The following is a 27,077-nucleotide window of genomic DNA, read 5'->3' as shown; positions in this document are numbered from 1 at the left end:
ACTCTCCATAGATTGATACTTAGGTTTCTGTGCGAGATTCTCATAGCAGTAAGCCGTCGGATGATATTCCATTGAATTGTCCTCGTACAAGGTCGTCCTAGGTGACATTCCATGATTCATTCGATGTTGACTCTCGTATCTGTAAAAGTCATTGAGTTGTTATAATCCAACAATGTTTAAATAAGAAAATTTTGTTGAGAAATTTGACTCGTGCGTGAGAAACATTTTTCACAATGTCGATCAAATTCGTGAACAACAACGTGCAACAAGGACAACAGAGAAAGTAATTAAAAAGAGTTACCGATTGTCGTCGATAAATTTTAAACTTTTTCAAGATTTTTCCTGGAGAAAGCGTCGCTAGGAAATAGAAAAAGAAGATACGAACGAACGAACGAACATTATAAAAAATATTGTAAAGAAACGAACTAACCGTTGTGGCGTAACGGGTGTCAAAACACCACAAGGTCCTCTTTCGTATCCCTCTGGTGTTCTCGAATACTCTGCTTCCAAGTTTTTCGCATAATCAAGATTCTCAAGTTCTCTTCGTGGCGTTAATTCACCTTTGTACACGTAATTCTCCCCGTACATAGTCTTAACGTGTTCGCAATTTGGCGAATTGTATGGCGAAGGATAAAGAGGATCATAAGTCCTCCCAGTTGAGGTCGAGTAAGAGGACGTTAACATGTCCGAGGAGCAGGATTGATAATCGCTATGATGGTTGGACAATAGAGCCATTATCAGTTGAAATCCTGCATGCACTGTTTCAAGAAATGATCATCAGTATCTCGAGCATATCCTTTTTCAAATAAAACGTTTTTCCTTCGTTAACATCGCGTAGCTTTGATTTCACTTGGAAACTCTATCGAATTTCACTTTCACGATCGAACTACTCGTATCCTTGTCATTCTTATCTATCTTCCTCTATCTACTTTCTCACAATGAGTGAGAAACACACAGCTCATTGAAATCCTTTTTTTCGTTATTTCGATATTCTCGAACTCACTTCTTTTATCGAAGAAAAAGAAGAGAGAACAGCCACCCTCCAAAGAAAAAAAAAGAAAAACTTTCGAAGAGCACAGATAGAAAGACACGGTGAGATCTTCGCGGTGTAAAGGCTCGAGTTTGAGTGTGGCGCGTGCCAGCGAGTTCTTCGCCGCATCAACATATGGTTCCCACTTGGTTTCGTGCTCATCCTTATAGGTAATACGTGCACCTGGTGGGCCCAGTCCAACTCCTCCTGCGCGTGTATCTACCCTCTCCACGTTTTCTTTCTTTTCCCTTCGCGAACTCCTCGTCCTGCGAGAATGCTACCACGCATCTTGCTTCCTGTTCTGACGTACCTGCGAGCCTCTCCATGAGTTTAAAGAGACACTTCAGACACGAGAAAGAAAGAGAGGAAATATAATGGATACTTGATAGAAAAATTCAACAGGTAGAATCATCGGATGAGAACCACTGTTGGATATCACTCCAATAATTTGCTCAATCATTTAGCGATTTAACGTAAAGAAAAGTTCGACATTTTTGTTCAAACTAGTAAAATAATGATGAAAATTATCGTTGGATCTTTCGGCTTAGTCAAGATCAAATAATAAAAAGAAAAATTGTTAAACACTTGTTGAATCAGATGAGAACCACTTTTTAAGATCTCCTCGTAATACTAGATATACGAAAATATAACGAACTTCGTTCGTAAAAATAGTAATGCATATACATACATACATACATACATCTATATATATAAATGCATTTATATATGTGTATATATATATATATACATACATACATATATATATACATTTGTAAATTGTTACGGTTCGTTGATGATTTACTACGGTAGTTCATTTTTTTCTTTTTTTTTTTTAAGGAGAAGGGCGACGACAAAAAGGGAGTGGTATCGATAGAATCGTCCGGCGGTCCCTTTAAATTCTAAGGAGATGCCAAGATAATCTCTTCGATGGCGGGAAGAAAAGTAGAGTAGGGAGTCTAAAATGGTGTCGAGTGGAGGGCACGCTAAGAAGAGGGTACAACGGTCGCGTGCTACTAGAGGCATTCGCCTTAAGACAATTAGCGATATCCATCTTAGACGGTTTGCCTTGAGACCCTTTTCGCAAGGTGTTCTCTTTAAAGATCCTTAGGATAAATGAGAAGTGGTGAAGGGGGAGAATGAATTCAGATGGGGTCACTTCACATGAAATCGCTCATTTTTACTGGAAATACATTTCCGATTTCGGACTTTTTGAACTCACTTTTTCAACTTCATGATCAAAAATTATAATTTTCAAATAAAATCAACGACATATGCAGCATGTTTTTCCAATTTCTTTTTTGAAAATTATTTTATCAAAGTGAATATTATTAATTATATTATTAATCAAAAAATTGTTTCGATCATCAATCAAAATGTCATTTCATTCTATGATATCGTTACAGGTCTGCACAATAAAATTATTTTTACGTTTTATAGGCTAGTTCGATGATACATTCAATATTTCTAGAAATTTGTTCAAATCCATATTTATAATTGGCAATCATGTCAATGATATAAATATTTATTTTGAAAAATTCTAGACTTCATATTTAATGGCTCTTGAAATATAGTAATAGAAAATGAATTAGGGGTACATTGAAAAATGAATTTTCATTGACTTCACCATGAGAAAAAAATCATGATCATCGTGGAAGGTCGTTATGGACCTTTCATCGAGCTAGCTCCTTTTCATTTTCGATCCAATTAGAGTAGAACTTTTCTATGATAGATTTCTCTCTCTCTCTCTCTCTCTCTCCCTTTCTCTCTTTCTCTCTCTCTCTTTTTCTCCCTCTCCTTTTTCAAATTTCAGCAATCTGTCGTCGATCTTTATAAACGAATTAGCTACGAGGTAGCCATATGGCAGCATAGGCACGCGTTCAACGAGTCAATATCGATTGCCATCATGACTTCTACATCAAAAAGCTGCAAATAGAATACTAATAATCATAGAGAAATCACGTTAATAATTATCCTTCGAGTATACATACATATATATATATATACATATATATATACGTATATATAAATATATATATATATATATATATATATATATATATATATATATATTAACGATAGATCATTTTAAACTAAGATATGTTTCTTCGTTGAGGTAATTAGTTGTTCATCCGATATGATCCATGACTCAAAAAAAGATCGAATCACTTGATTCAGCTTCGTAGATCATCGCATTGAACAGAGGACTGTGAAATAGGAGAACGAAGTACGTACCACCTTAAACATTTTATATGAGAAACATAATTAGTGAAGAATCATAGTTTAGATTCTAAGATGCCAAGAATAAGCTAAATAGTATTATTATTATTATCATCGTCATCAACATTTATTTATTATTATGTTATTGTTTTTCTTGTTTATTTCTTACCGCACTAAAATTCTCCAAATTCAGAATATAAAATTTGCCAGCGGTTAATTGAATGGGTGTTTGGCTTCTTAGTATCATAAGATTTAATATCTTTCTTGTTCTTAACGAAGCGCGATACCAGCTCCCATTTGCGCTGATAATAATGTGATTTTTTTTTTTTATTAAGAACAAATATCTGATAGAATATTATTGATGAATTTTTATATAATAAAATAAAGTATACTTACGCATATTCGCACACTCGTATACTATGATCGTACAATTGTTGAGCTGGTAAACTTTCAAATAACAAGTGACAAGTTTGTGCGATGGCAAATGAGCCATATCTGAGTGCTTCATCCGGTTTGTTCAAATGCATCACAGCCTGATCATTAAAAAGAAAAAAAAAAATTATATATAAAAACGATAATCTTTATAATTTTCCATTATTTGCATAATCTTTTGTTATCTTTTCAACTAACTATTAATATATTTTACACTTTTACAATTATAAAATAATATTAACGGGCATGTTGTTTGCTGATAAAATATAACGAAAATCGAATATATTTATTCGATACCTTTCATAATTTTTAATAAATAAGAAAGATACGGTATTATTTAAATATAAAAATAATATTTCACATTTACCTGAAATCCCGTAAAACTAATGCATACCATATTCAGTCCAAGTTGTACGAAGAAGGATACTGTATTTGCCGATTCGATCGTTTGAGAATATCTTAAAAACCATATAACAATAAATTTAAAATTAAAACATAAAACGTATAAAAAAAGAGCTACTTCGTTATTCGTTAATAATATACCAACTGTAAAATGTGATTATGTAGTATAACGCAATCTCCAGCGAGTTTACAAGTCTTGTCATTCGCTTTGTTTGGATAAATATCGACGTTCATGTCACCATCCTTGATAACATTTTCTAAACGATTTCTGAAAGATGAGTGAAAAAAAAAATAATGTACAACTTTATAAATTAATTTCTTAATTTATCGATCAAAATCAATAGTACCCTAAAATCGTTATGACCCCACAAATGTGTTGCACGTAGAATACAAACATCGAGTCGATTCCAACAACAGCAGCACAAAATCCAATAGTACCAAAATACGAGTGTATTAATACGAAATAATAATACTTTTCCATGCTTACGAAATATTCCGCATGAAATATCAAAGGATACTGTTCCGTTTCATTTCCAGCAAGACCTAAGAATCGTGATGACAGCGTCATGACTGGAACCATTAAAAATGGCATCATCGATCCGTAGACACACACTAAAAAATAACATTTATGGAGAGAGTTACATAATTTTGAAGTGACATACTCTTGTATACAAGTTGATTATAAATTAAGGACCAATTGAATATTTCCTTAAAAGCAACAAAAAATAAATAAATAAATGAATGAAACAAGTTTCACGATTTCACGTGTACAATATTTTTAAGAGTAATGTAAAACATTCGACTTCATACGGTTAAACCGAAAATTTAATGATTTATAATTTTTTTTTTATAGAATATTCTATATTTTTCTTTTTTTTTTTGATTAATCAGATATTTTAATCAATTGTATTTTAAATAATTATAGGTCTAAAGTAATATTATAACTTTAATATTATATCATTTTTTTATAGATACGAAAGATATCAAATAATTATAGAGAGTTAAATAACGTTTCTACAGATGGATAATTCCCCGTAAGATAATGTTGACAAGGTCTGAATTAATAATAATTAAATAATAATTAATTATATACTTTATCATTTACATTATTAAAGCTTATAGAAAAATTGACTCTCGTACTATTTTCCAAAATAATAATATAAATGTTAATACTGTGATAAATATAAAATAATAAAAATAATAGAAGTTTTATGCGAATGTCTCGAAAGATTATTTAAAAAAAAAAAAAAAAAAAAAGAAAAGAAAATTGAGGGAAGAAAAAGAAATGAAATTCCAAGAACATGAAAAGAATCCATAAGAGTGTTAAATCTGATGTACCTGCATAACCTTTGCTCAACAACGTTCCAATGGAATAATAATCGTGAAGAATACGAATCTCCTCGTCCTTCTTCATGGCCATTCTCCAGTCGTCTTGCATCGTCACCAAAAGCTTTTTCATCTATGAGCAGATATCATTTTATATGACGGTAATATTTAACGGAGAAGTCTAGCTTTATCTCTTATGTACATAACTACACCGGTACATGCCTTAGCGCTGTTGAAAATAAAGTTAACGATCTTCACGACTATCATCAAGCTGACCAGGAAAGGCGCGAAATTTTCCAAGGCGATATCACTGTCGTAATTCCACGCTGCTATCATACCGCCACCCTGAATATATCATAGTCATCATCTTCGATAATACGTCCATTAGTATGTTAATTATCGTACACCTAGGTATATTCTAGCTTTTCACAAATTACGTTTCCCACACCAATGTAACACATAGAAAGTGTTGCGTGAGATATTATGAGAATTAATATTATTATTATTATTATTATTTTATTATTTTTACTTATCTTAAAAGTGCGTAATTAAAATTCGAGAACAAGTATTTTTTTGTTTTCTTAACTCTTGTATTTACTTTTGTATTTAATTTATTTATTATTGATATCTATCTATCTATCTATCTACGTTATAAAATAATCAAGATGTGTAAAATTTCAGGATTTATTAAATGTTCCATCGTGGATAAAGTTTGGAAAATGCTGTTATATATACAAAGATCGATAGAAAGTTTATTGGATTTTTAGATCTCAAAGTTTGTGACTTAAAATAATTTTTGACTTGATTTATATTCAAATTAATATTATTATAATCATTGCTATTTTCATATACGCAAATGTAAGAATAATTCGTTCTAATAAATCGAGCATTATAAATATTAATGTCAACAATTATGGACGAACTTTAACATAATTTACATCGAATGTTAAAATAATTCCATTATTTTAATTACGATTTCATCAATCGAATACAAAAGATTTATATAAAATATGGGTTTATATGGAACTTGTATTCGTATAAGAAAATGTATGACCGTTCATCTAATGATACAATTAGATCATCTTAAATATCTCCGTTGTTCTTAATAACACAGGAATATATCTTAGGACGAAATTTCATCGTTCGAAGATATTTATATAAATTATCTAATTCGTACAACACAAATACATACAACATGTATTACACAGAAACATCTACTGTATGTTATATATTACATATATCACATAATAAATGTATGATTAAAAAACTAATAGATACCTGTAAAACAGCTTGTAATAGAACAAATGGTAAATATACCAAAGAAACCAATATCTTCTCCATCTTAGTTTGATGCGGCCACTGTCCAACAATACGCATCAATCTCCTCGTGAATTTCATGTACCGAAGTTGCGTGTCGTCCATCTCGACAAGCTCGACATCGTCCGACTACTGTTACGTTCGACAAACGAAATTTCGATTTCACGTTCGGTGAAATGGAAAGCTCATCGAACATTCCGTTTGAAAAGTACCTATTACATACGTCCTAATAACGAAAGATTTACATGTCTGATGATGAGAGTAAGCGAGCTATAATTACAAAGGGTAGTCGCAAAAAATCGATCGAATGTCTCTCTTCGTTCTAGCCAAATCGATGCGGCTAATTGTGGCAAAAATGTCATTAACTTAATAGACTTTACGTGTGTGTGTGTGTGTGTAAACATATGTATGTCTAATGTTTCGAGTCTTTCATATTCTGACCTATGTGTAAGTACCTGTCTTTGTTCGTTTCACCCTTTTCAAAGCTTTTATCTTCTTCAATCTTGCAATTAGGAAGAAACCGTTCTAAAACTCATTCTCTCGTACTCTCTCTCTCCCTCTCCCACGCCATCGTTCACTCACACTCTTTCTCTTTCTCTCTCTTTCTCTTTGTTTCTCTCTTTCTCTCTCTTTCTCTTTCTTTCAATCTCTCTCTCTCTCTCTCTCTCTCTCTCTCTCTCTCTCTCTCTCTCTCTCTCTCTCTCTCTCTCTCTCTCTCTCTCTCTACTTGCGTATTTGACTCTTCACGTAGTTCAAATATCGATTCAGAATTAGTCGACTTAAAATTCGTGGACAAAGACAATCGACGATTCTTCATGAAGTCTGAGGACAGTAAGCGAAGAAATTACTATTTGGTAATTATTTAACAAAATAAAATATTCTTGTTACAGCTTTATTTTCAATGATTTCTCTTATCTTCTGATTGCATCTTTTAAGATGGCGATGATTAGAGTAAAAGTAGAAAAAAAAAGGAAAAGATTTTTCTTTATCAATAACGCTTAATATTTATATTTATAGGTACGAACGCACGCGCACACATTTAACGATACGATCATAATTTTCTATCTATTGATCTACGGTAAAATGCAATTAAAAATATAATTCTAATGTTTCCGTGGTTTTTCATAGATTTCAATAATTATTGTACGGAGCATAAAACCGTAAAATAAGAAAAGGAAGTTCGCACGACCTTGAAATAAATAACAACGTTTAAAATTTCATTAGCGATAAAAATTAATTATATCACCGATTAATTTCATTTTTACAAGATCCACCTTACCCTACTAAAGTTTTCCAAATTTAGAACGTATAATTTTCCAGCGGTTAATTGAATCGGTTTCAAACATCTTATTAGCATGATTTTCAAATCCGTTCTAGTGGATAACGAAGTTTGATACCATTTTCCTCTGCCACTAAAATATAAGAAAATAATTATAACTCTTTGAAAAAAGATAAAGAAAAGGATATATTTTTAGTACACATTTGTGCACGTTTTCAAAAATAATTTTTTTTCACGTAATAAAAGTCACATAAATTATATATTTTTCGTATTGAAATGTCATTTGTAATTTTTTTTATTTAATATATATTTTTTTATTAAGCATAGTTTTTTTTCTATAATAAACATAGTCTCTTACGCATATTCACTAATTCGATCGGTATGATCAGCCAATTGCTGTCCTGGCCAACTCTCCAGGAAGACAACGAATGTTAAAGTTAATGTGAAACCCGCATATCTCAAAGCTACGTCTAGTGTATCCAACTTCGTGGCAGCCTAACTTAAAAAAAATAAGTTAAATTATTTTAGACAAAAAGGATTAGATTAGAGTATCAAGTTAATCGTTACTAACCTGAAATCCTGTGAAACTTATACCGATCATATTTAAGATGAGTTGAAAAAAGTGAGATATCGTACTTGTCTTTTCGAGTTTATTGGCGTACCTTTCAAGTCGTCAAAAATGAAGGAAGAAAAAAGAAAAAGAAATGTTATGGTGTAAGAAACAAACATAAAAAATATGAAAAGTTATTCACCTAAATATTTTTTTCAATAACTTAATTTTTGTTATTAATTGCTTAATAACTTTGATATATTTTATTTTTTATTACAATTTAATAAATTTATATTATTAATTTTCATAATAACTTTTTTGAATAACCCTTTAATATATAATTAATTCAAATAATTTTTTGAATAACTCTTTTTAATAATTACAATAAAATAAAAAATAATATAATTGTAAAGTATTTTATTCGAAAGTAATTCTAATAAAAGTTATTGCAAACATAGTTAATCTTTTCGTAGCTCTGTATGTATTCAACAAATTTAATACTAACATTATCACATGATTATGAAGTTTGATGCATTCCTTCATAGCACGGTGCCCTTCATCATCACGAGGATTTGGAATTAGATCTATTTCTAGATCGTCATTTTTCACGATATTCTCCAAATAATACCTATGTAAAGTAATTTATTTTTATTATGAAAAAATAAAAGACAATTAAAAGTACGATTTATTGAATATACAGATTCTATATAAATTATACATACGTATTTTAATTGTACGTATGATCTCAATTTATATAGAAAATGAATTAAAAGAGATTGATAGGTATTAAAACAAAGGAGATATATAAATATATAGGAATATAAATATTAAAATAAAAATTGTACCCTAAAATGGTGCATAATGCACAAGCATGTTGAACGTATAATAAATTAATCGTATCCATTGCAACGACAATCGTGATATATCCTATCGTAGCAAAATAAGAATGTATTAATAGAGGATAATAATAAGTTTCCACATCGACGAAATAATCAACCCGAAATAATAATGGTTTGTCATCAGTCGTGTTAAGGATTTTCAAAGCATTGGCCACATTTAACAAAGTTGGAACCATCATGAACGGTATCATTGCACCATATACACTAGCTATAAGACAACATAATAAAAAATATTTCTTTTTGAGTTTGCTAGTGAAACAAAAAGAAAACATTATTTATAAAAATTCCAACCTGCGTAACCAAAAGTAGCTGTCTTTGCAACTTCGTAATATCGATAGAGAATGTTACATTCATACTCGTATTTCATATAAAATCTCCAATCCTTCTGCATTGTCATGAATAAATCCTTCATCTATGTTATAATTTATTATATATATAAATATATATGTGTAATATTATATATATAATAATATTATAATAGTATATATATACATATGTAAATATATATATATATATATATATATATATATATATGTGTGTATATATGTATATATATATATATATATATATATATATATATATATATATAGGGTGTCCCAGATAATATTATGTAATATCATACATAACATTATACAATGATACACAATATATATTATATATTATATATTATATATTATATATTATATATATAATATATATAATATATCATATACTGAACGTACTTGCTCAAAATTATAAGCAAAATTGATATATTTTGCTAAACACATGAGACTGATAATAAAGGGTGCTACACCCTCCATAAAGGCATCCATATCAACTACAGCACATATCAAACCACCGCCCTAAAATTTATGTTTAGTTTACATTTTATGTAAATTGTATAACAAAAAATTTCTTCTAAAAAATTTTAAAACAATTATAAAAGGACTTTAGTGCTTGATTTAAAATTGTTTCTATGTAATCTCACTCTCTCTCTCTCTCTCTCTCTCTCTCTCTCCCTCTCTCTCTCTGTCGCTCTACTTATTTGATATAAATCAATATTTTTACCTGAAAAATTAACTGCGCTGCAATAGTTGGCACGAATACAATAGAGATCAAAAATCTTTCTAGAGTACTCTGAGATGGCCATTGTCCGAGAACGATCATCAGATACCTGTTGTAACGGAGATATTGATACTGAATTTTGTCCATTTCGTCGTGTCTCAGGTTTTCTTGAAATTGTAGTGGAATATAACGATCAATCGAGTCCACGATACCGAAGCAATTATATGCACGCGCATATAATTCGCTTTCATTATATATTCCCTTTAGATGTAAGTACCAGTGTAATAGATCGAAAGGACGTATTACGCCATTAGAGACAGTATAAACGATTCTCTCAAAGAATGAACAAGCGAGTAAAACATACTATGAGATCTACGGTTGTGATCCTTTACATAGCAATTCTCTTTCTAACGCTTCGTAGAAAAGATATGTTAGTACAATAATTTTGTCTAATTTTATCATCATCCTCTTCAAAGTTTTGTGATGTAATTATCTTGTTTAATTTGGAGTAACTTTTTGATTCTACCTATCATCATAGAAACATTTGCTTGAGGTAACGATTAAAATGAAACATTTTTTAAAGTTACTAACGTAAATTTCGAATATCTATCGAAAGTTAATTATGTTTGAATATGGTCAAAAAAAAAAAATAAAATTTTTTTCCCACGGTATTTATTCTCGATCTAAAGTTAAAAAAAAATGATGAGTTACCGATAGATAGCGATAATTGTCAATACAATCGCGAAACTTAGTTTAACATTACATCTTCCACCGTAAGATGGCAAAGCTAGTTATTGGCAAATATTTTTACAAGTGTATTATTAACTGCAGTAGATAAAGTCGAATACATCTTTAACCAACTATAACCTAAAATATAGGATTATAATGACATTCTATAGGAAAATTTTATTTCTGATATCATAAATACTCTAAAGGAATGACATAAATATATATAATAATAAAAATATATATACATATATATATGCGCATATTATAAAAGATTGAATAAATATTCTCTTTCTCTTCTATAATTAATGTATATAAAAATAGAAAATGGATCATGAAGAGGAATTTCTAAATAATTTTTTTACTCGAGTTAAAGAATTGTGCTCCGATAAAACAAAAGGACTTGTATGTAGCTTCCATTTTATTATTCTTGTATCTCTATTATTTATATTCTCTGTCCAATACATTTAATAAGGATATACTTATAATATAAAAAATATGTAGGAGAAGGAACAAGAAACATGCAGGCAAATACAAATCGGTCCATGGGGAATATTGTTGATTACATTACCACAAATAGCATTTACAAAGCGCTATTGCATAGCTTTTGGATTTCATCAGAAAGAAAGATTTCCTGAGAAAAGATGTATACAATTTATGTAATCTATTAAAAAATATTAAATATATTTCTTTTCTTAAGAATTTATAAATAATTATATTTTTTACATAACATTAATAGAAAACACTTATTTAGCACTGTTCTTTAGAATTCCTTAAGAACCATCTATGAGCCATTAAAATCAGATCTTCGAAGATTAGAAGAAATGACAAGAAGAATGAATGCCATCCGTACTATAGTACCAGAGGTTCCTATTCAACTTTCAGTTCATTCACAATTCACTTTCAATTCACAATTCATTTTGGTAAGGATCCAGTTGATAAATTTCTTGGTATTATATTTACACATTTCATTATACTAAATCTAATGTAGAAATATTATGTTGTAGCTATGAAAAGATTTACAGTATGACCGTTAACAACAAAGTAATGAAATATCAAGAATTATTACAATCTATTAATACAATAGTACAAGCACATTCTTCGTCTTGTTCTCATTTGGCACTAACAGCTATAAAAACAACTTTGACGTAAGAACAACCTGTAGTATATCTTTTCCTATATAAAAGAAAAGATAGTTCATTTTATATTATTTAACTTTATTTATTAGTTTGGAATATGAAATATTGGTTCAATTAACAGAAGCGCATATAGAAATACAACACTGGAGATTTTTACCTACTCTTATGGCACTTTTTGGAGCACAAACACAAATGTCAGCATGGGAGAGAACTTTACAAAGCAAAAAGGTTTGTACTTGTTATTTTATGTGTACTGTTAATAACCTTTCTATAATAACTGTAGATACTTCTAGTCATGGAAATTGGGCTTTGGCGCTACATTTCTTAAAGCTAATCAACAGCCAGCATTGTATCAGTGGTTAGTAAAATTAAAAAATGCCATATTAGCAAAATGTTTTTTATATTTTCATACAACACTGAGCCAACAAGCTAATCCAGGAGAAATGAAAAGTATAATGAGTAAACAAAGTGTGGATTATTATCACAAGTAAATTATGAATTTAATAGTTAGTAAATTCAAATTATTGGTATATTCTTTAATACTTTTCATGTATTTCAAAATTCAAAGTTTTCAACGTAAACACGATGTAGTAGCTGTTTTATTAGTATTTGATTCTAGATGGATGAAAGATTCAGGACCAGGTTACAGGCATTCAGGTAGAAAATCTGAAGTATCCAAAAAGTTCACAGTTGTTGTTAGTTGTCCATATGTAAGTATAAAGTAATTGTATGTAAAGAAAAAGTATAAATTATAAAATGTAATTTTCTTACAATATAATCATATTTTTAGGTATTTACTCAAAAACCATTGATCCACTAGGATAATATACAAAACAAGATAAGAGAACGTTATGCAGAACTTCTTACTATGGATAAAATAATTTATGCTAAGAGTTTAATGGTTAATTGATAATTTTCTTGCTGTATTTTTAGTTTTAAAATATTTATCTATAAAAACATAAAATTTTTTTACAGGATTTATGTACATATGCACTGTATAATATGGATCCCAAAATGACTTTAGTGACTATATATGAGACTGAGAAACAGAAGGACAAAGAAAGGCATGTCTCTACATTTATATTCGATATGTGTACGCAAATCGAATGCAATAAAATTTATGAATCTCTAAAATTGGTGAAATAAGTAAAATAAGAATAAACAATTAGAAATAATCTACAAGATATGCACCATAATCCTTTTGGTACTTATACTTTTATTATATTTTTTTATTACTGTAATAAATATCATTAAATTATCAGGAATCATAGAAACAAAAAGAAATAAACAAACGAATGCTGCTTACTTTTACAATAATGTTAACATATTCTTTTTTTTTTTTTTTTTTTTTGAAGTAGTATATATTTCTTTCTACCAATCTTTTCTAATAGATTATAATTTATTTTTCAATGACTATCGAAATGCACGTGATAACGGCTTGTATGAAATAAACAAAATATTATTAATAAAAAAAAAGAAATTACGTATTTATTTTAAAATTGATTTTTTTACTGAATTGAAATTCTATTAAAACGAAATAGTGATAAAGCATATCATAAATCTTTTTATTTTACTTATATAATACACGCATTTAAATATTAATTAACAAATGTCATTATGCGTATCACAATATTATTAGTTATATATTTTTTCCTCGTTGGAAGACATTTATATCAAAATTATCACTATTGTATCATCACTAACTTCTTTAATTGATAACTACGATCATGATCATGATCTATATGCAAAAGTAAAAATTATTATGTATATCACTTTACTAATAACTCCACATTAATCTTAAAATAGTTTTAAATTATAGTAATATTGAAATTTCCGTCGATAACCTTTCACGGTACGTTGACTTCATCAACTAAATCAAAATAATCGTCTGAAATTGATTTCTTAGCTTCTAATAAATTCTAATATCTCTATTCTTAAACTTGAAAGACTAGGACAAAAATATATTAAATGAAATTTGTCAAAGTAAGCCCTTTCACGTAGCATAAACTCTATTCTCTAACGTATAATTAATTATTAACAATGCAGGAAGTTTTAATAGGCCGACGTTACTATAATACGTCTCTTTTAACGCTTATAGCAACCCCTTAGTCACCCAAAAGAGAATTACTTATTATCATCTAAAGAAAAGAAAAGATCAAAGAAAAGATTTAATATTGTAATACACGCGGTAGGAAGAACATGAAGTCGTCGGATTTCTATAGTGAAGGCGATTACAAAGAGTATTACAAAATTTTACAATTCTTTATGCGTATATGCGGTCTATGGCCTTATCAATCGTTTTTCGCTAAATATTTCTTTATAACGATGACAATATTCTTAAGCGAAGGAATTCTCGTTGGTCAGGTACATACATATTCGCGTGTGTGTGTGCGTGTGTGTGTAATATATAATATACAATATATAAGCAATAGTAAAAATATATGAGAATAAAAAAAAAAGACAAATTAACAACAAAGAAAACAGAATATCTTTCTGTTGAAATGTACTAATTATTTTTCAATCTAGTTATTAGGGGCAATACAACTTCGAAATGATTTAAACGAAGTGATCGATTGTATACCGAATATATTGATATCAATCAACGTTGGGATAGAATTCATAGGACTGATATTTAATTCGGGAAAGGTATGTAATTCATATTTTAATAATAAATATGTCGATAATAATTTTCACATGGATTGTACACAGTTGAAGAGATGTATCGATAGAATGGCTGAGGATTGGCAACATTTATCTTCGAATGTGGAGATTGAATTGTTGAAGTCGTTTACCGTTCAAGGACGAAAGTTAGCTTTCGTTTACTTATGTAAGATAATAAACGATACGATTACAATAATAATAATAATGATGATGATGACTACACATTCAGAAAAGATAATGGATTAAAAATGAAACACAATTAATACTAAATAACGACATACTGGATGAAAAAACATGAAACATAAGACCACCTTATTTTTAAAAAAAAACACGATAACCCACTGCACAGAGATTAAAGAATACCTAAGACTATTGTACGGAACTAGATTCGCAGTTAAAAACTTGCAGCTAAAAGCTTATTTAAAACAATAAATATATACGCAATACTACTATTAACCAACTCATTTGTAGTAATAAAATGGACAGATACCGATTTAGAAAATATAAATATATTAAAAAAAAAAAAAAACTCACTGCAAGAATGTAAAGAAAGACTAACAATAAATAGGAATAAAAGAAAGAAAGGGTTTGTAGATGTACGACAAACAAACAAAAATGAATACAATTATGTACAAACAAACAAAATCATTAAATCTGCAAACACAAAAAAGTTCAAAAAGCAATTATATTAAAAACATGTACCATAGTCTAGCATTTTAAAAATTATAAGAAGAAATTCAGACTAGTTAAAGGCCATATTAAATCCTTCAACAAACAGGCGACAAAAATAAAATAATAATAATAATAATAATAATAATAATAATGAATAAAATAATAACTATAATATTAATGGAAGATAGATCAAACGAAAATTGTATTTATTTACCTTTTATTATTTTTCATTTTGTTACAGTTTACATGTCGTTTACTGGCTTTATGTTTTTGCTGCAACCAATCCTGCTGAGTTTAAGCTCTGATAATTCAACGAATATACTATCTACTCTTCCATATCGTGTGCAATATGGCATCGATATAGAAAAATATTACTACGAGATACTATTTCATTGTTACGTTTCCGTATTTTCCCATATGCTCATTTTATCTTCCATAAATTTAATATACACCTCGTTTATTCAACACGCCTGTGGATTATTTTCTGTGATCGGGTAAGAATTCGATCATTTTGTTAATACGGACGGATAATCGAAAATATAAATGTTAATCATTTATTTCAAAATGTAATGTCAAACAATCTTCTATGAATCAATAATTTCTCACTTTTTTCTTATAGCAACTTTTTTATGCAATATATTACAGTATGACTAATCGATATTGTAACATAAAAAGTTCAAATCTTTTTTCAATAATAGAGAAACCTATTTATATATATATAATTTCTTTCGGAACTTGTTTTTTATGTATGTATATAAAACAAGTTCTAAAAGGAATTAAATATAATTACGTGTTGATATAAACCTAATGATCGTCCCTTTATTAAAATTAACAGCCAGTAGGATTTAACGAGTTTTTTCAGATACAAATTGAAACATCTTGGCGAAGAAGGACGTTTGGACGTCGATCTGAACATTAAAAAGGTCGATGATAACAATTATAGGATCGCTTTAGATTGTCTACGAAAACATATCAAAGTTATAGAGTTGGTATCAACATTAAATTATTTTGTTCGATTTAAATCTAAATTTGAAATTACAATTTTGTAGATTCTCCGAGTTCATAGATGGATCATTCTCGGTTAGTTATTTATTCAGCTTAGGATTGTTCGTATTAGTTTTAGCCGTTTCTGGTACACAGGTAAAAGAATTAAATAAATATTATATATAATTAGAAAAATTAATTTCGTTATAACAAAAATTACTTTTTAATATAATAAAAATAAAGTTTTTATCACTGATCTTCACAGGTATTAATGCATACCGATCAATTAAATGAAGCTGTGAGATACGCCAGTCTCTTTATGGCTATACTCATACAATTATTTTGGCAATGCTGGCAAGGTCAGCGCTTATTGAATTGTAGTAATATACCTTACGAGAGCGCGTGAGTTATTTTTATCACGTTAAATGTAATTTATTTTTAATAAATATTTGTACTATTCCATATAGATTATAAAATTGATTTCGTAGAATATGTTTATAAAATTTCAATAATACTTATGATATATTAGGTAAAAAATATAAAATACATTAATAATATTTATATATTTAGAAATAAGCTATACAATATTAATATAAAAACATTTAGTAAGGTATATAAATATATAAATTTATAATATTTATATTTATATTTGATATAAATATTTCATTACAATTTCATCTAAATATTATTATATAAAATAAAATTATAATTATATGTATATATATATGCATACATATAAATATTAATGTAAATATTTCTTTTTTAATATCCAATAATTTCAGAAATCAAGGACAATGGTACTATACTTCAACTCGTTGCAAGAAAACACTTGCATTGATCATGATTAGATCTTCGAAACCATGCGAGATAACAGCAATGAATTTAATGACATTCTCCATAGAGACGTTCAGTTCGGTAATACCTTGTACATGGTCTTATACAAGAAATGAACGAATTTAAACTTTTCCATTTTTTTTTTTTTACTTACAGGTATTACGGACATCGATGTCTTACTTCACCGTATTACAATCAATGAATTGAATTATTACATGCGAACATATTACATCCACAATAGTAAATAGTAAGTAGAATAATCTTTTTCGATTGTGAAAGATAGCAAATTATATAATTAATAAATACATAAAATGACTGTGATAAAATATATTTAGCTTTCTGAAGATAGTTCAATTCTCTTATATTTCTTCATATCATTCTTATATTCTTCGTTCATTTTCTTATATTTTTCGATCTATCAATCTATCTTTCACTCTATCTCTCCCTCTCTCTCACTCTCTCTTTACTTATTTACGTATTTTACTTTTTACGTAGTTCGAATATCGATTTAGAACTAGTCGACTTGAAATTCGTGGATGAAGACAATCGATGATTTTTCATCTAGTCTGAGGACATTAAACGAAGAGATTACTATTTGGTAATTATTTTAGAAAATAAAGTATCCTTGTTGCTGCTCTATTTTCAATGATTTTTCTTGTCTTCTGATTCGAGCTTTGGAGATGACGATGATAATTATAAAGGTAGAAAAAAAAAGAAAAAGATTTTTCTTTATCAATAATGCTTAATGCTTATATTTATACTACGAACGCACGCGCACATATTTAACAATACGATCATAATTTTCTATCTATTGATCTACGGTAAAATGCAATTAAAAATATGTTTCCGTGGTCATTCGTATATTTCAATGATTATTGTACGAAGCATAAAAACAAATAATATGAAAAGAAAATTCCCACGATCTTGAAATAAACAACCACGTTTAAAATTTCATTATCGACACAAATTAATTACTTCGCCGATTAATTTCATTTTTACAAGAACCATCTTTACTAAAGTTCGTATAGTCGAACGTATAATTTTCCAGCGATTAATTGAATCAGTTTTAAACCTCTTATTAGCATTATTTTCAAGTCTGTTCTAGTGGGTAACGAAGTTTGATAACATTTTCTTCTGGCATTCAAATATAAAAAAAATAATTATAATTCTTTAAACAAGATAAAAGGAAACATATATTTTTGGTACACATTTGTACATATTTTTAAGAATAATTTTTTTTCACGTAATAAAAATAGGCTAACTTATATATTTTTGTATTGAAATGTCATTTGCATTTCTTTTTTTATTTAATATGTATTTTTTTATGAAGTATAATTTTATTTTTATAATGTACATAGTCGCTTATGTATATTCTCTAATTCGATCGGTATGATCAGTCAATTGCTGTCGTGTCCAACTCTCCAAGAAGACAACAAATATTATGATTAATGTAAAACCGCGAATCTTAAAGCTACATCTAACGTATTTAACTCCGTGACAGTCTAATTTGAAAGAATCAAATTATTTAATAAAAATTTTACCCTAAAATAGCGTATAATGCACTAGCATGTTGAACGTACAGTAAATTAATCATATCACTTGGAACGACAATCGTGATACATGACGTGATACGACGTCCTCCATGAATACATTCATATGAATCAATTACAGCACATATCAAACCACAACCCTAACATTTACATTTAATTTACATTCTATATAAATTGTATAACAAAGAAATTTTTTTTTTAATTTTGAAACAATTATAAAAAAAATTTAGTGATCATATTAAAATAGTTCCAATATAATCTCTCTCTCTCTCTCTCTCTTTCTCTCTGCTCTGTCATACCTTTATTTAATATAAATCAATATTTGTAAGAGAATAATTTACTGCGCTGCAATAATAGAATACAATGGCAATCAAAAATAATTCTAGGATATTCCAAGAAGTCCATTGACCCAGGACGTTTATTAGATAACTGTTGTAAAGAAGATATTGATACTGAATTTTGTTCATTTCGGCATATTTCAGGTTTCTTTGAAATTGCAGAGGGATACAATGATTAATCGAGTTCGCGATATTGGAGCAATTATATGCATGTGCATATAATCCATTATGTATTCCCTTTAAATATAAGACTAGTGTACCAGACTTGGTAATGACTATGGTAATGATGTCAAACGTTATTATTGGCGATATACACGATTTACTAAAAGAATGAATAAGCGACAAAAACATATTATCGGATCTACTATTGTCATCATTTACATAGCAACTGTTTTTCTCAAACTTCGTAGAAAAGATATGTTATTGCAATAATCTCATGTAATTTTATTGACATCCTCTTCAAAGTTTTGTAATTATTTTATTCAATTCGAAGTAATTCAATTTTATTCAATCTAGAGTAATTATTTCATTTAATATATCATCATAGAAACATATGTCTATGGTAACGATTAAAGTGAAACATTTTAATCATAAATATAACATAAATTTCAAAAATCTATCAAACGTTTAATATCTTTGAATTTGGTGAAAAAAGAAGAAATCAAATTTCCTGCGATTTTACTTTCCACGTAAAATGAAAAAAATATAATAACTTACCGATAGATAGAGATAAGTGTAAATAACATCATGGGATAATACTTCGTTTAACATTACTTTTCTCACCGAAAGATGGCAAAGTTAGTTGTTAGCAGACATTTTCACAAGTATGTTATTAACTACAGTAGATAAAGTGGAATCCTTTCTTAACCATTTATAACAAAATATATGATTATGATGACATTCACAGGTAAGTTTTATGTATAATATGATAAGTACTTTAAAGGAATAACATAGTTATATATAAAACATGGAATATATATGTATGTGTGTGTGTATATATATATATATATATATATATATATATATATATGCACACATTGTAGAAGATTGAATAAATATTCTTTTTCTCTCCTATAGTTGATGTATACGAAAATAGAATATGGATTACGAATGGGAATATCTAAATAATTTTATTACAAAAGTTATACATTTTTTCTCAAATAAAGCAAGGACTTGTTGTAATTATTTACATTTATTTTATTGTCCCTGTATCTCTATTATTTATTATCTCTGTATGTGAAATACATTTAATTTTTAATAATTAATTTAAGAATACATAAATAATTATAGTATACAAAACCTATAGGAGAAGGAACAAGAAACATGCAGACAAACACAAAACAGTTCATGGAAAGTGTTGTTGATGACATTACTACAAATAGCATTTACAGAGTGCTATTGTATAGCTCTTGGTTTTCATCATAAAGAAAGGTTTCCTGAGAAAAGATGTATACAATTAATGTAATCTATTAAAAAATATTAAATATATTTTTTTTCTTAAGAATTTATAAATAATTATATTTTTTACAAAACATTAATAGAAAACACTTATTTAGCACTGTTCTTTAGAATTCCTTAAAAACTGTTTAAGAATCATTAAATTCAGATCTTCGAAGTTAGAAGAAATGACAAGAAGAACGAATGCCATCGCTGCTATAGTAGCAGAGGTTTCTATGCAACTTTATCAATTCATTTTGATAAGGATCCAGTTGATAGATTTCTTGGTATGATATTTACATATTACATTATATTAAATCTTATATAGAAATATGTTGTAACTATTAAAAATTCACAGTATAATCGTTAACAACAAAGTAATGAAATATGAAGAATTATTACAATTTATTAGTGCAATAGTGCAAGCACATTCTGTGTCTTGTTCTCATTTGACACTAACGGCTATCGAAGCAATTTAGAGATAAGTCTTATATTATATCTTTTACTATACAAAAGAAAGAATAGTGCATTTTTGACTTTGCTTATTAGATTGGAATGTGAAATATTGGTTCAGCTAACAAAAGTGCATATAAAAATACAACGCTGAAGATTTTAACCTACTCTTATGGCACCTTTTGGAGCACAGACACGAATGTCAGCATGGGAAAGAACTTTACAAAGCAAAGAGGTTTGTACTGATTATTTTATGTGTACTGTTAATAACTTTCCTATAATAACTGTAGACACCTCTAGTCATGGAAATTGGGCTTTGGCGTTACATTTCTTAAAACTAATCAACAGCCAGCATTGTATAAGTGATTAGTAAAATTTAAAAATGCCATATTAGCAGAATGTTTTTTATATTTTCCTCAAACATTGAGCCAATAAGATACTTCAGGAAAAATGAGAAATATAATGAGTATAATGAGTATATAATGAGTGCTTTTAATAGTTAATAAATTCAAACTAGTGCAATATTCTTCAATACTTTTCATGTATCTCAAAATTCAAATTTTCATTGTAAACACGATGCAATAACTGTTCTAATAGTATTTGATTCTAAAGGATTGAAGGTTTCAGAACCAGATTAGAGGCATTACAGTAAAAAATCTACAATATGCACAGAGTTCACAATTTCCTGATAGTTGCCCATATGTAAGTATAAAATTATTATGTCTAAAAAAAATATAAATTATAAAATATAATTTTCTTATAATATAATCATATTTGTTTTAGGCATTTACTCAAAAATCATTGATTCATTAGAATAATATACAAAACAATATAAAAGAACATTATGTAAAACTTCTTACTAAGGATAAAATAATTTATGGTAAAACTTTAAAGATAAATTCATAATTTTCTTACTATATTTTTATCTCTAAAATATTTATTAATAAAAACGAAATATTTTTTTTATTGAATTTATATATATATATATATATATATATATATATATATATGCTTTTTAGAATTTATATCCCTAAGTAACTTCAGTAACTATATATGATACTGAGAAACAGAAGGACAAAGAAAGATAAGTCTTTACATTTATGTCAGATATGTGTACGCAAATCAAGTGCAATAAAATTTATGAATCTCTAAAATTGACGAAATAAGTAAAATAAGAATAAACAATTATAAATAATCTACAAGATATGCACCATAATCCTTTTGTACTTATACTTTTATCATATTCTTAACATTACTATAGTAAATATTCTTATATTATCAGAAAGCTTAGAAACAAAAGGAAATAAATAATCTCATGTTACTTACTTTTATAACGCAATGTTAATATATTCTTTTTCTCCTTTTTCTTTTTTAGAAATGGTATATATTTCTTTTTAATAATCACTCTTTATAGATTATAATTTATTTTTTAATAAGTATCGAAATGAACATGATAACAACTAGTATGATCTAAACAAAATATTATTGATTAAAAAAAAGTATTCCATATTCATTTTATAATTGATTTTTTTATTAAATTGAAATTCTACTAAGATAAGAAAATGATAAAGAATATCATAACTTTTCATTTTATTTTGTTTATATCATACAAGCATTTAAATATTAATTAACACATATCACTATGCACATCACAATGCTATTAGTAATATAATTTTTCCTTGTTCGAAGACGTTTATATCAATATCATCACTATCTTTAACTTCTTTAAATGATAACCACGAACATGACTACTATTTTAAAAATAAAAATTATTACGTATACCACATTATTAATAACCACCCATTAAACTTGAAATAATTTTAAGTTATCCTAATATTGATTTCCGTCGATAACCTCTCTCTGTACGTTGATTTCATCAACTAGATCAAAATAATCCTTTGAAATTGATTTCTTAGCTTCTAATAAATTCTTATATCTCTACTCTTAAGCTTAGAGGAATAGAACAATTAATACATTAAATGAAAATTGTAAATGAATAAGTAAACGCGGAAGTCCTTTCAGTTCTGCCTAGCATAAACTCTATTCTCCAACGTATAATTAATTATTAATAATGCAGGAAGTTTTAATAGGCCGACGTTACTATTATACGTCTCTTTCATCTCTTACTGAAACCCCTTAGTCACCCAAAAGAGAATTGCTTATTATCATCTAGAGAAAAGAGGAGATCAAAGAAAAAATTTAATATCGTAATAAACGCGATAGGAAAAACATGAAGTCGTCGGATTTCTATCGCGAAGGCGATTACAAAGAGTATTACAAAGTTTTACGATTCTTTATGCGTATATGCGGTCTCTGGCCTTATCAATCGTTTTTCGCTAAATATTTCTTTATAACGATGACAATATTTTTAAGCGAAGGAATACTTGTTGGACAGGTATGTACGTTCGCGTGTGTGTATGTGTGTGCAAGTGTGTAAAATATAATATATAATATATATACAATCATCAGTAAAAATATATGAGAATGAAAAAAAGACAAATTAACAATAAAAAAAGCAGAAAATCTTTTTGTTGAAATCTACTTCTAATTTCTTTTCAATCTAGTTAATAGAGGTAATACAAATTCGAACTGATTTAAACGAAGTCATTGATTGTATACCGAATATATTGATATCATTGATCGTTGGAATTGAATTCATAGGACTCGTATTCAATTCGGGAAAGGTACGTGACTCACATTTTAATAATAAATATGTAATTAATAATTCTCACATGGAATGTACACAGTTGAAGAAATGTATCGATAGAATCGTTGAGGATTGGCAACATTTGTCTTCGAATGTGGAAATTGAACTGTTGAAGTCGTTTACCGTTCAAGGACGAAAGTTAGCTTTCGTTTATTTATGTAAGATAATAAACGATACGATTACATTAATAATAAGAATAATAATAACTACACATTGAGAAAAAATGGACCAAAAATGAAACACAATTAATACTAAATAACGATATACTAGATGAAAAAATATGAAATATACGACTACCTAATTTTTAAAAAAAACACGATAACTCACCGCACAGAGATTAAAAGACACCTCAGATCATAATACACATTTAGATTTATAGTAATACTAAGATCAAAATTTACAACTAAAACTGTATTCAAAATAATAAATATATAGGCAATACTGCTATTAATCTATTTATTTGGAATAATAAAATGTATAGATACCGACCTAGAAAAGATAAACATATTAACGCAAACATAATTCACAAAATTCTATATGCTATACTCTAAATCATGTAAAAAAAGACTAACGATAAATATGAATGAAAGAGACAAAAGCTTCATAGATATACAACAAAAAAAAAACAAACATGAATACAATTATAACAAACAAAAAACACTAAACCTGTAAATACGAAAAAAATCAAAAAACCATTATATTAAAAACGTATACCACAATCTAGCACTCTAAAAATTGTAAGAAGAAAATTAGACTAGTGAAAGGCCATGTTTAATTCTCTAACAAACAGAAGATAAAACAATAATAATAATATAAAAATAATAACCATAATATTAATAGAAAATAGATTAAACGAAAATTGTATTTATTTAACTTTTTCTATTTTTATTTTGTTACAGTTTACATGTCGCTTACCGGCTTCATGTTTATGTTGCAACCAATTGTGCTGAGCTTCAACTCTGATAATTCAACAAATATAATCTCTACTATTCCGTATCGCGTGCAATATGGCATCGATATAGAAAAATATTATTACGAGATACTATTTCATTGTTACGTTTCCGTATTTTCCCATATGCTCATTTTATCTTCCATAAATTTAATATACATCTCATTTATTCAACACGCCTGTGGATTATTTTCCGTGATCGGGTAAGAATCCGATCATCCCTTGTTAATATGGACGGATAATTTGAAAATATAAATGTTCCTTAGAACTGTCAGTTATTTCAAAATATAATGTCAAGTGGCACTTTTATAAATTTCATAATTTCTAATTTTTTTCTTATAACAACTTTTTCATACAATGTATTACAATGTGATTAATCGATATAGTAACATAAAAAGTGAAAATCTTTTTTCGATAATAGAGAAATCTATATATATATATAATTCCTTTAAGAACTTGTTTTTTATGTATGTATATAAAACAAGTTTGGAAAGAAATTAAATATAATTACGTGTTAATGTAGACCTGATGATCGTCCCTTTATTAAAATTAACAGCCAGTAGGATTTAACGAGTTTTTTCAGATACAAATTGGAACATCTTGGCGATGAAGGACGTTTGGACGTCGATCTGAACATTAAAAAGGTCGATGATAATAATTATAGGATTGCTTTAGATTGTCTACGAAAACATATCAAAGTTATAGAGTTGGTATCAACATTAAATTATTTTGTTCGATTTAAATCTAAATTTGAAATTACAATTTTGTAGATTCTCCGAGTTCATAGATGGATCATTCTCGGTTAGTTATTTATTCAACTTGGGATTGTTCGTGTTAATGTTAGCCGTTTCTGGTACACAGGTAAAAGAATAAAATTAATATTATATATAATTAGCAAAATTATTTTTATGATAATAAAAATTACTGCTTAATATAAGAAAAATATAGTATCTATCATTGATCTTCACAGATATTAATGCATACCGATGAAATAAATGAAGCTGTGAGATACGCCTGTCTCTTTACGTCTATACTCATACAATTATTCTGGCAATGCTGGCAAGCACAGCGCTTACTGAATTATAGTAATATACCATACGAGAGCGCGTGAGTTAAATTTATCATGTTAAATGTATTTTATTTTTAATAAATATTTACATTATTCCATACATATTATAAAATAGATCTTGTAAAATATGATTTCAATACTTATGATATATTATAGAAATAATATATAATATATAAAACGAAATATTTATATTTTATATATACATAATATTTATATATTTAGAATTAAAAACATAATAATAATATTAAAACATTTAGAAATATATATATATAAATATATATTATATTTATATTTATATTTGATATAGATATTTCATTACAATTTCATCTAAATATTATTATATAAAATAAAATTATAATTATATGTATATATATGCATACATATAAATATTAATGTAAATATTTCTTTCTTAATATTCAATCATTTCAGGAATCAAGGATATTGGTACTATACTTCAACTCGTTGCAAGAAAACACTTGCCTTGATCATGATTAGATCTTCGAAACCATGCGAGATAACAGCAATGAATTTATTGACTTTCTCCATAGAAACGTTCAGTTCGGTAATACCTTGTACATGGTCTTATACAAGAAATGAACGAATTTAAACTTTTCCATTTTTTTTTTTTTACTTACAGGTATTACGGACATCGATGTCTTACTTCACCGTATTACAATCAATGAATTGAATTATTACATGCGAACATATTACATCCACAATAGTAAATAGTAAGTAGAATAATCTTTTTCGATTGTGAAAGATAGCAAATTATATAATTAATAAATAAATAAAATGACTGTGATAAAATATATTTAGCTTTCTGAAGATAGTTCAATTCTTTTATATTTCTTCATATCATTCTTATATTCTTCGCTCATTTTCTTATATTCTTCGATCTATCAATCTATCTTTCACTCTATCTCTCCCTCTCTCTCACTCTCTCTTTACTTATTTACGTATTTTACTTTTTACGTAGTTCGAATATCGATTTAGAACTAGTCGACTTGAAATTCGTGGATGAAGACAATCGATGATTTTTCATCTAGTCTGAGGACATTAAAC

General features: G+C 27.7%; 5 protein-coding genes and 1 pseudogene across 6 annotated transcripts in view; 3 read left to right on the top strand and 3 right to left on the bottom strand.

The window, feature by feature from the left end:
• The window catches only part of LOC127064200 (basic helix-loop-helix transcription factor amos-like), a 2,513-nt gene extending 1,483 nt beyond the window's left edge, over positions 1-1,030 (bottom strand). The window contains exons 1-2 of the mRNA XM_050994871.1: positions 431-1,030; positions 1-139 (exon numbers count right to left, since the gene is read on the bottom strand). The exon at positions 1-139 is cut by the window's left edge and continues 69 nt beyond it. Coding sequence (XP_050850828.1) covers positions 1-139; positions 431-735 — 444 coding nt within the window. The 5' untranslated portion in view covers positions 736-1,030. The remainder of the gene's footprint in view (positions 140-430) is intronic.
• A 2,138-nt stretch (positions 1,031-3,168) lies between these two features.
• On the bottom strand, positions 3,169-6,835 carry LOC127063878 (odorant receptor 13a-like). The gene is made up of 9 exons (XM_050994146.1): positions 6,686-6,835; positions 5,630-5,752; positions 5,420-5,540; positions 4,429-4,693; positions 4,227-4,349; positions 4,047-4,137; positions 3,644-3,780; positions 3,417-3,549; positions 3,169-3,265 (listed from the first exon to the last, which is right to left on the bottom strand). The coding sequence occupies exons 1-9, from the start codon at positions 6,827-6,829 to the stop codon at positions 3,215-3,217; spliced, it is 1,188 nt and encodes a 395-aa protein (XP_050850103.1). The 5' UTR covers positions 6,830-6,835; the 3' UTR covers positions 3,169-3,214.
• Positions 6,836-7,841: 1,006 nt separating this feature from the next.
• On the bottom strand, positions 7,842-10,643 carry LOC127063876 (uncharacterized). Its single transcript, XM_050994145.1, has 9 exons — positions 10,500-10,643; positions 10,175-10,294; positions 9,744-9,837; positions 9,399-9,660; positions 9,059-9,181; positions 8,575-8,665; positions 8,362-8,498; positions 8,004-8,136; positions 7,842-7,913 (listed from the first exon to the last, which is right to left on the bottom strand). The coding sequence occupies exons 1-9, from the start codon at positions 10,641-10,643 to the stop codon at positions 7,863-7,865; spliced, it is 1,155 nt and encodes a 384-aa protein (XP_050850102.1). The 3' UTR covers positions 7,842-7,862.
• Positions 10,644-11,363: 720 nt separating this feature from the next.
• LOC127063990 (KICSTOR subunit 2-like) lies at positions 11,364-13,793 on the top strand (annotated as a pseudogene).
• A 219-nt stretch (positions 13,794-14,012) lies between these two features.
• Positions 14,013-26,806, top strand: LOC127063989 (odorant receptor 13a-like). Of its 2 annotated transcripts, XM_050994426.1 has the most exons (9): positions 14,013-14,725; positions 14,888-15,007; positions 15,071-15,188; positions 15,936-16,188; positions 16,557-16,679; positions 16,744-16,834; positions 16,944-17,080; positions 17,461-17,593; positions 17,669-17,822. In XM_050994426.1, exons 1-9 carry the CDS (start codon positions 14,561-14,563, stop codon positions 17,717-17,719), a joined length of 1,191 nt encoding a protein of 396 aa, XP_050850383.1. In that variant the 5' UTR covers positions 14,013-14,560; the 3' UTR covers positions 17,720-17,822. The 2 variants fall into 2 exon arrangements, with proteins under 2 accessions (XP_050850383.1, XP_050850382.1); XM_050994425.1 differs by lacking the exon at positions 17,669-17,822 and adding an exon at positions 26,653-26,806 and having other exon boundaries at positions 14,888-15,188.
• LOC127063998 (uncharacterized) lies at positions 22,750-24,435 on the top strand. The gene is made up of 2 exons (XM_050994443.1): positions 22,750-23,685; positions 23,855-24,435. Exons 1-2 carry the CDS (start codon positions 23,521-23,523, stop codon positions 24,212-24,214), a joined length of 525 nt encoding a protein of 174 aa, XP_050850400.1. The 5' UTR covers positions 22,750-23,520; the 3' UTR covers positions 24,215-24,435.
• Positions 26,807-27,077: the final 271 nt, after the last annotated feature.

Source organism: Vespula vulgaris, chromosome 5 (genome assembly GCF_905475345.1).
Source record: "Vespula vulgaris chromosome 5, iyVesVulg1.1, whole genome shotgun sequence".
In the NCBI taxonomy this organism is placed as follows: Eukaryota; Metazoa; Arthropoda; class Insecta; order Hymenoptera; family Vespidae; genus Vespula; species Vespula vulgaris.
Note: the sequence above shows the minus strand (reverse complement) of the source record. Positions and strands in the feature narration are given on the sequence as shown.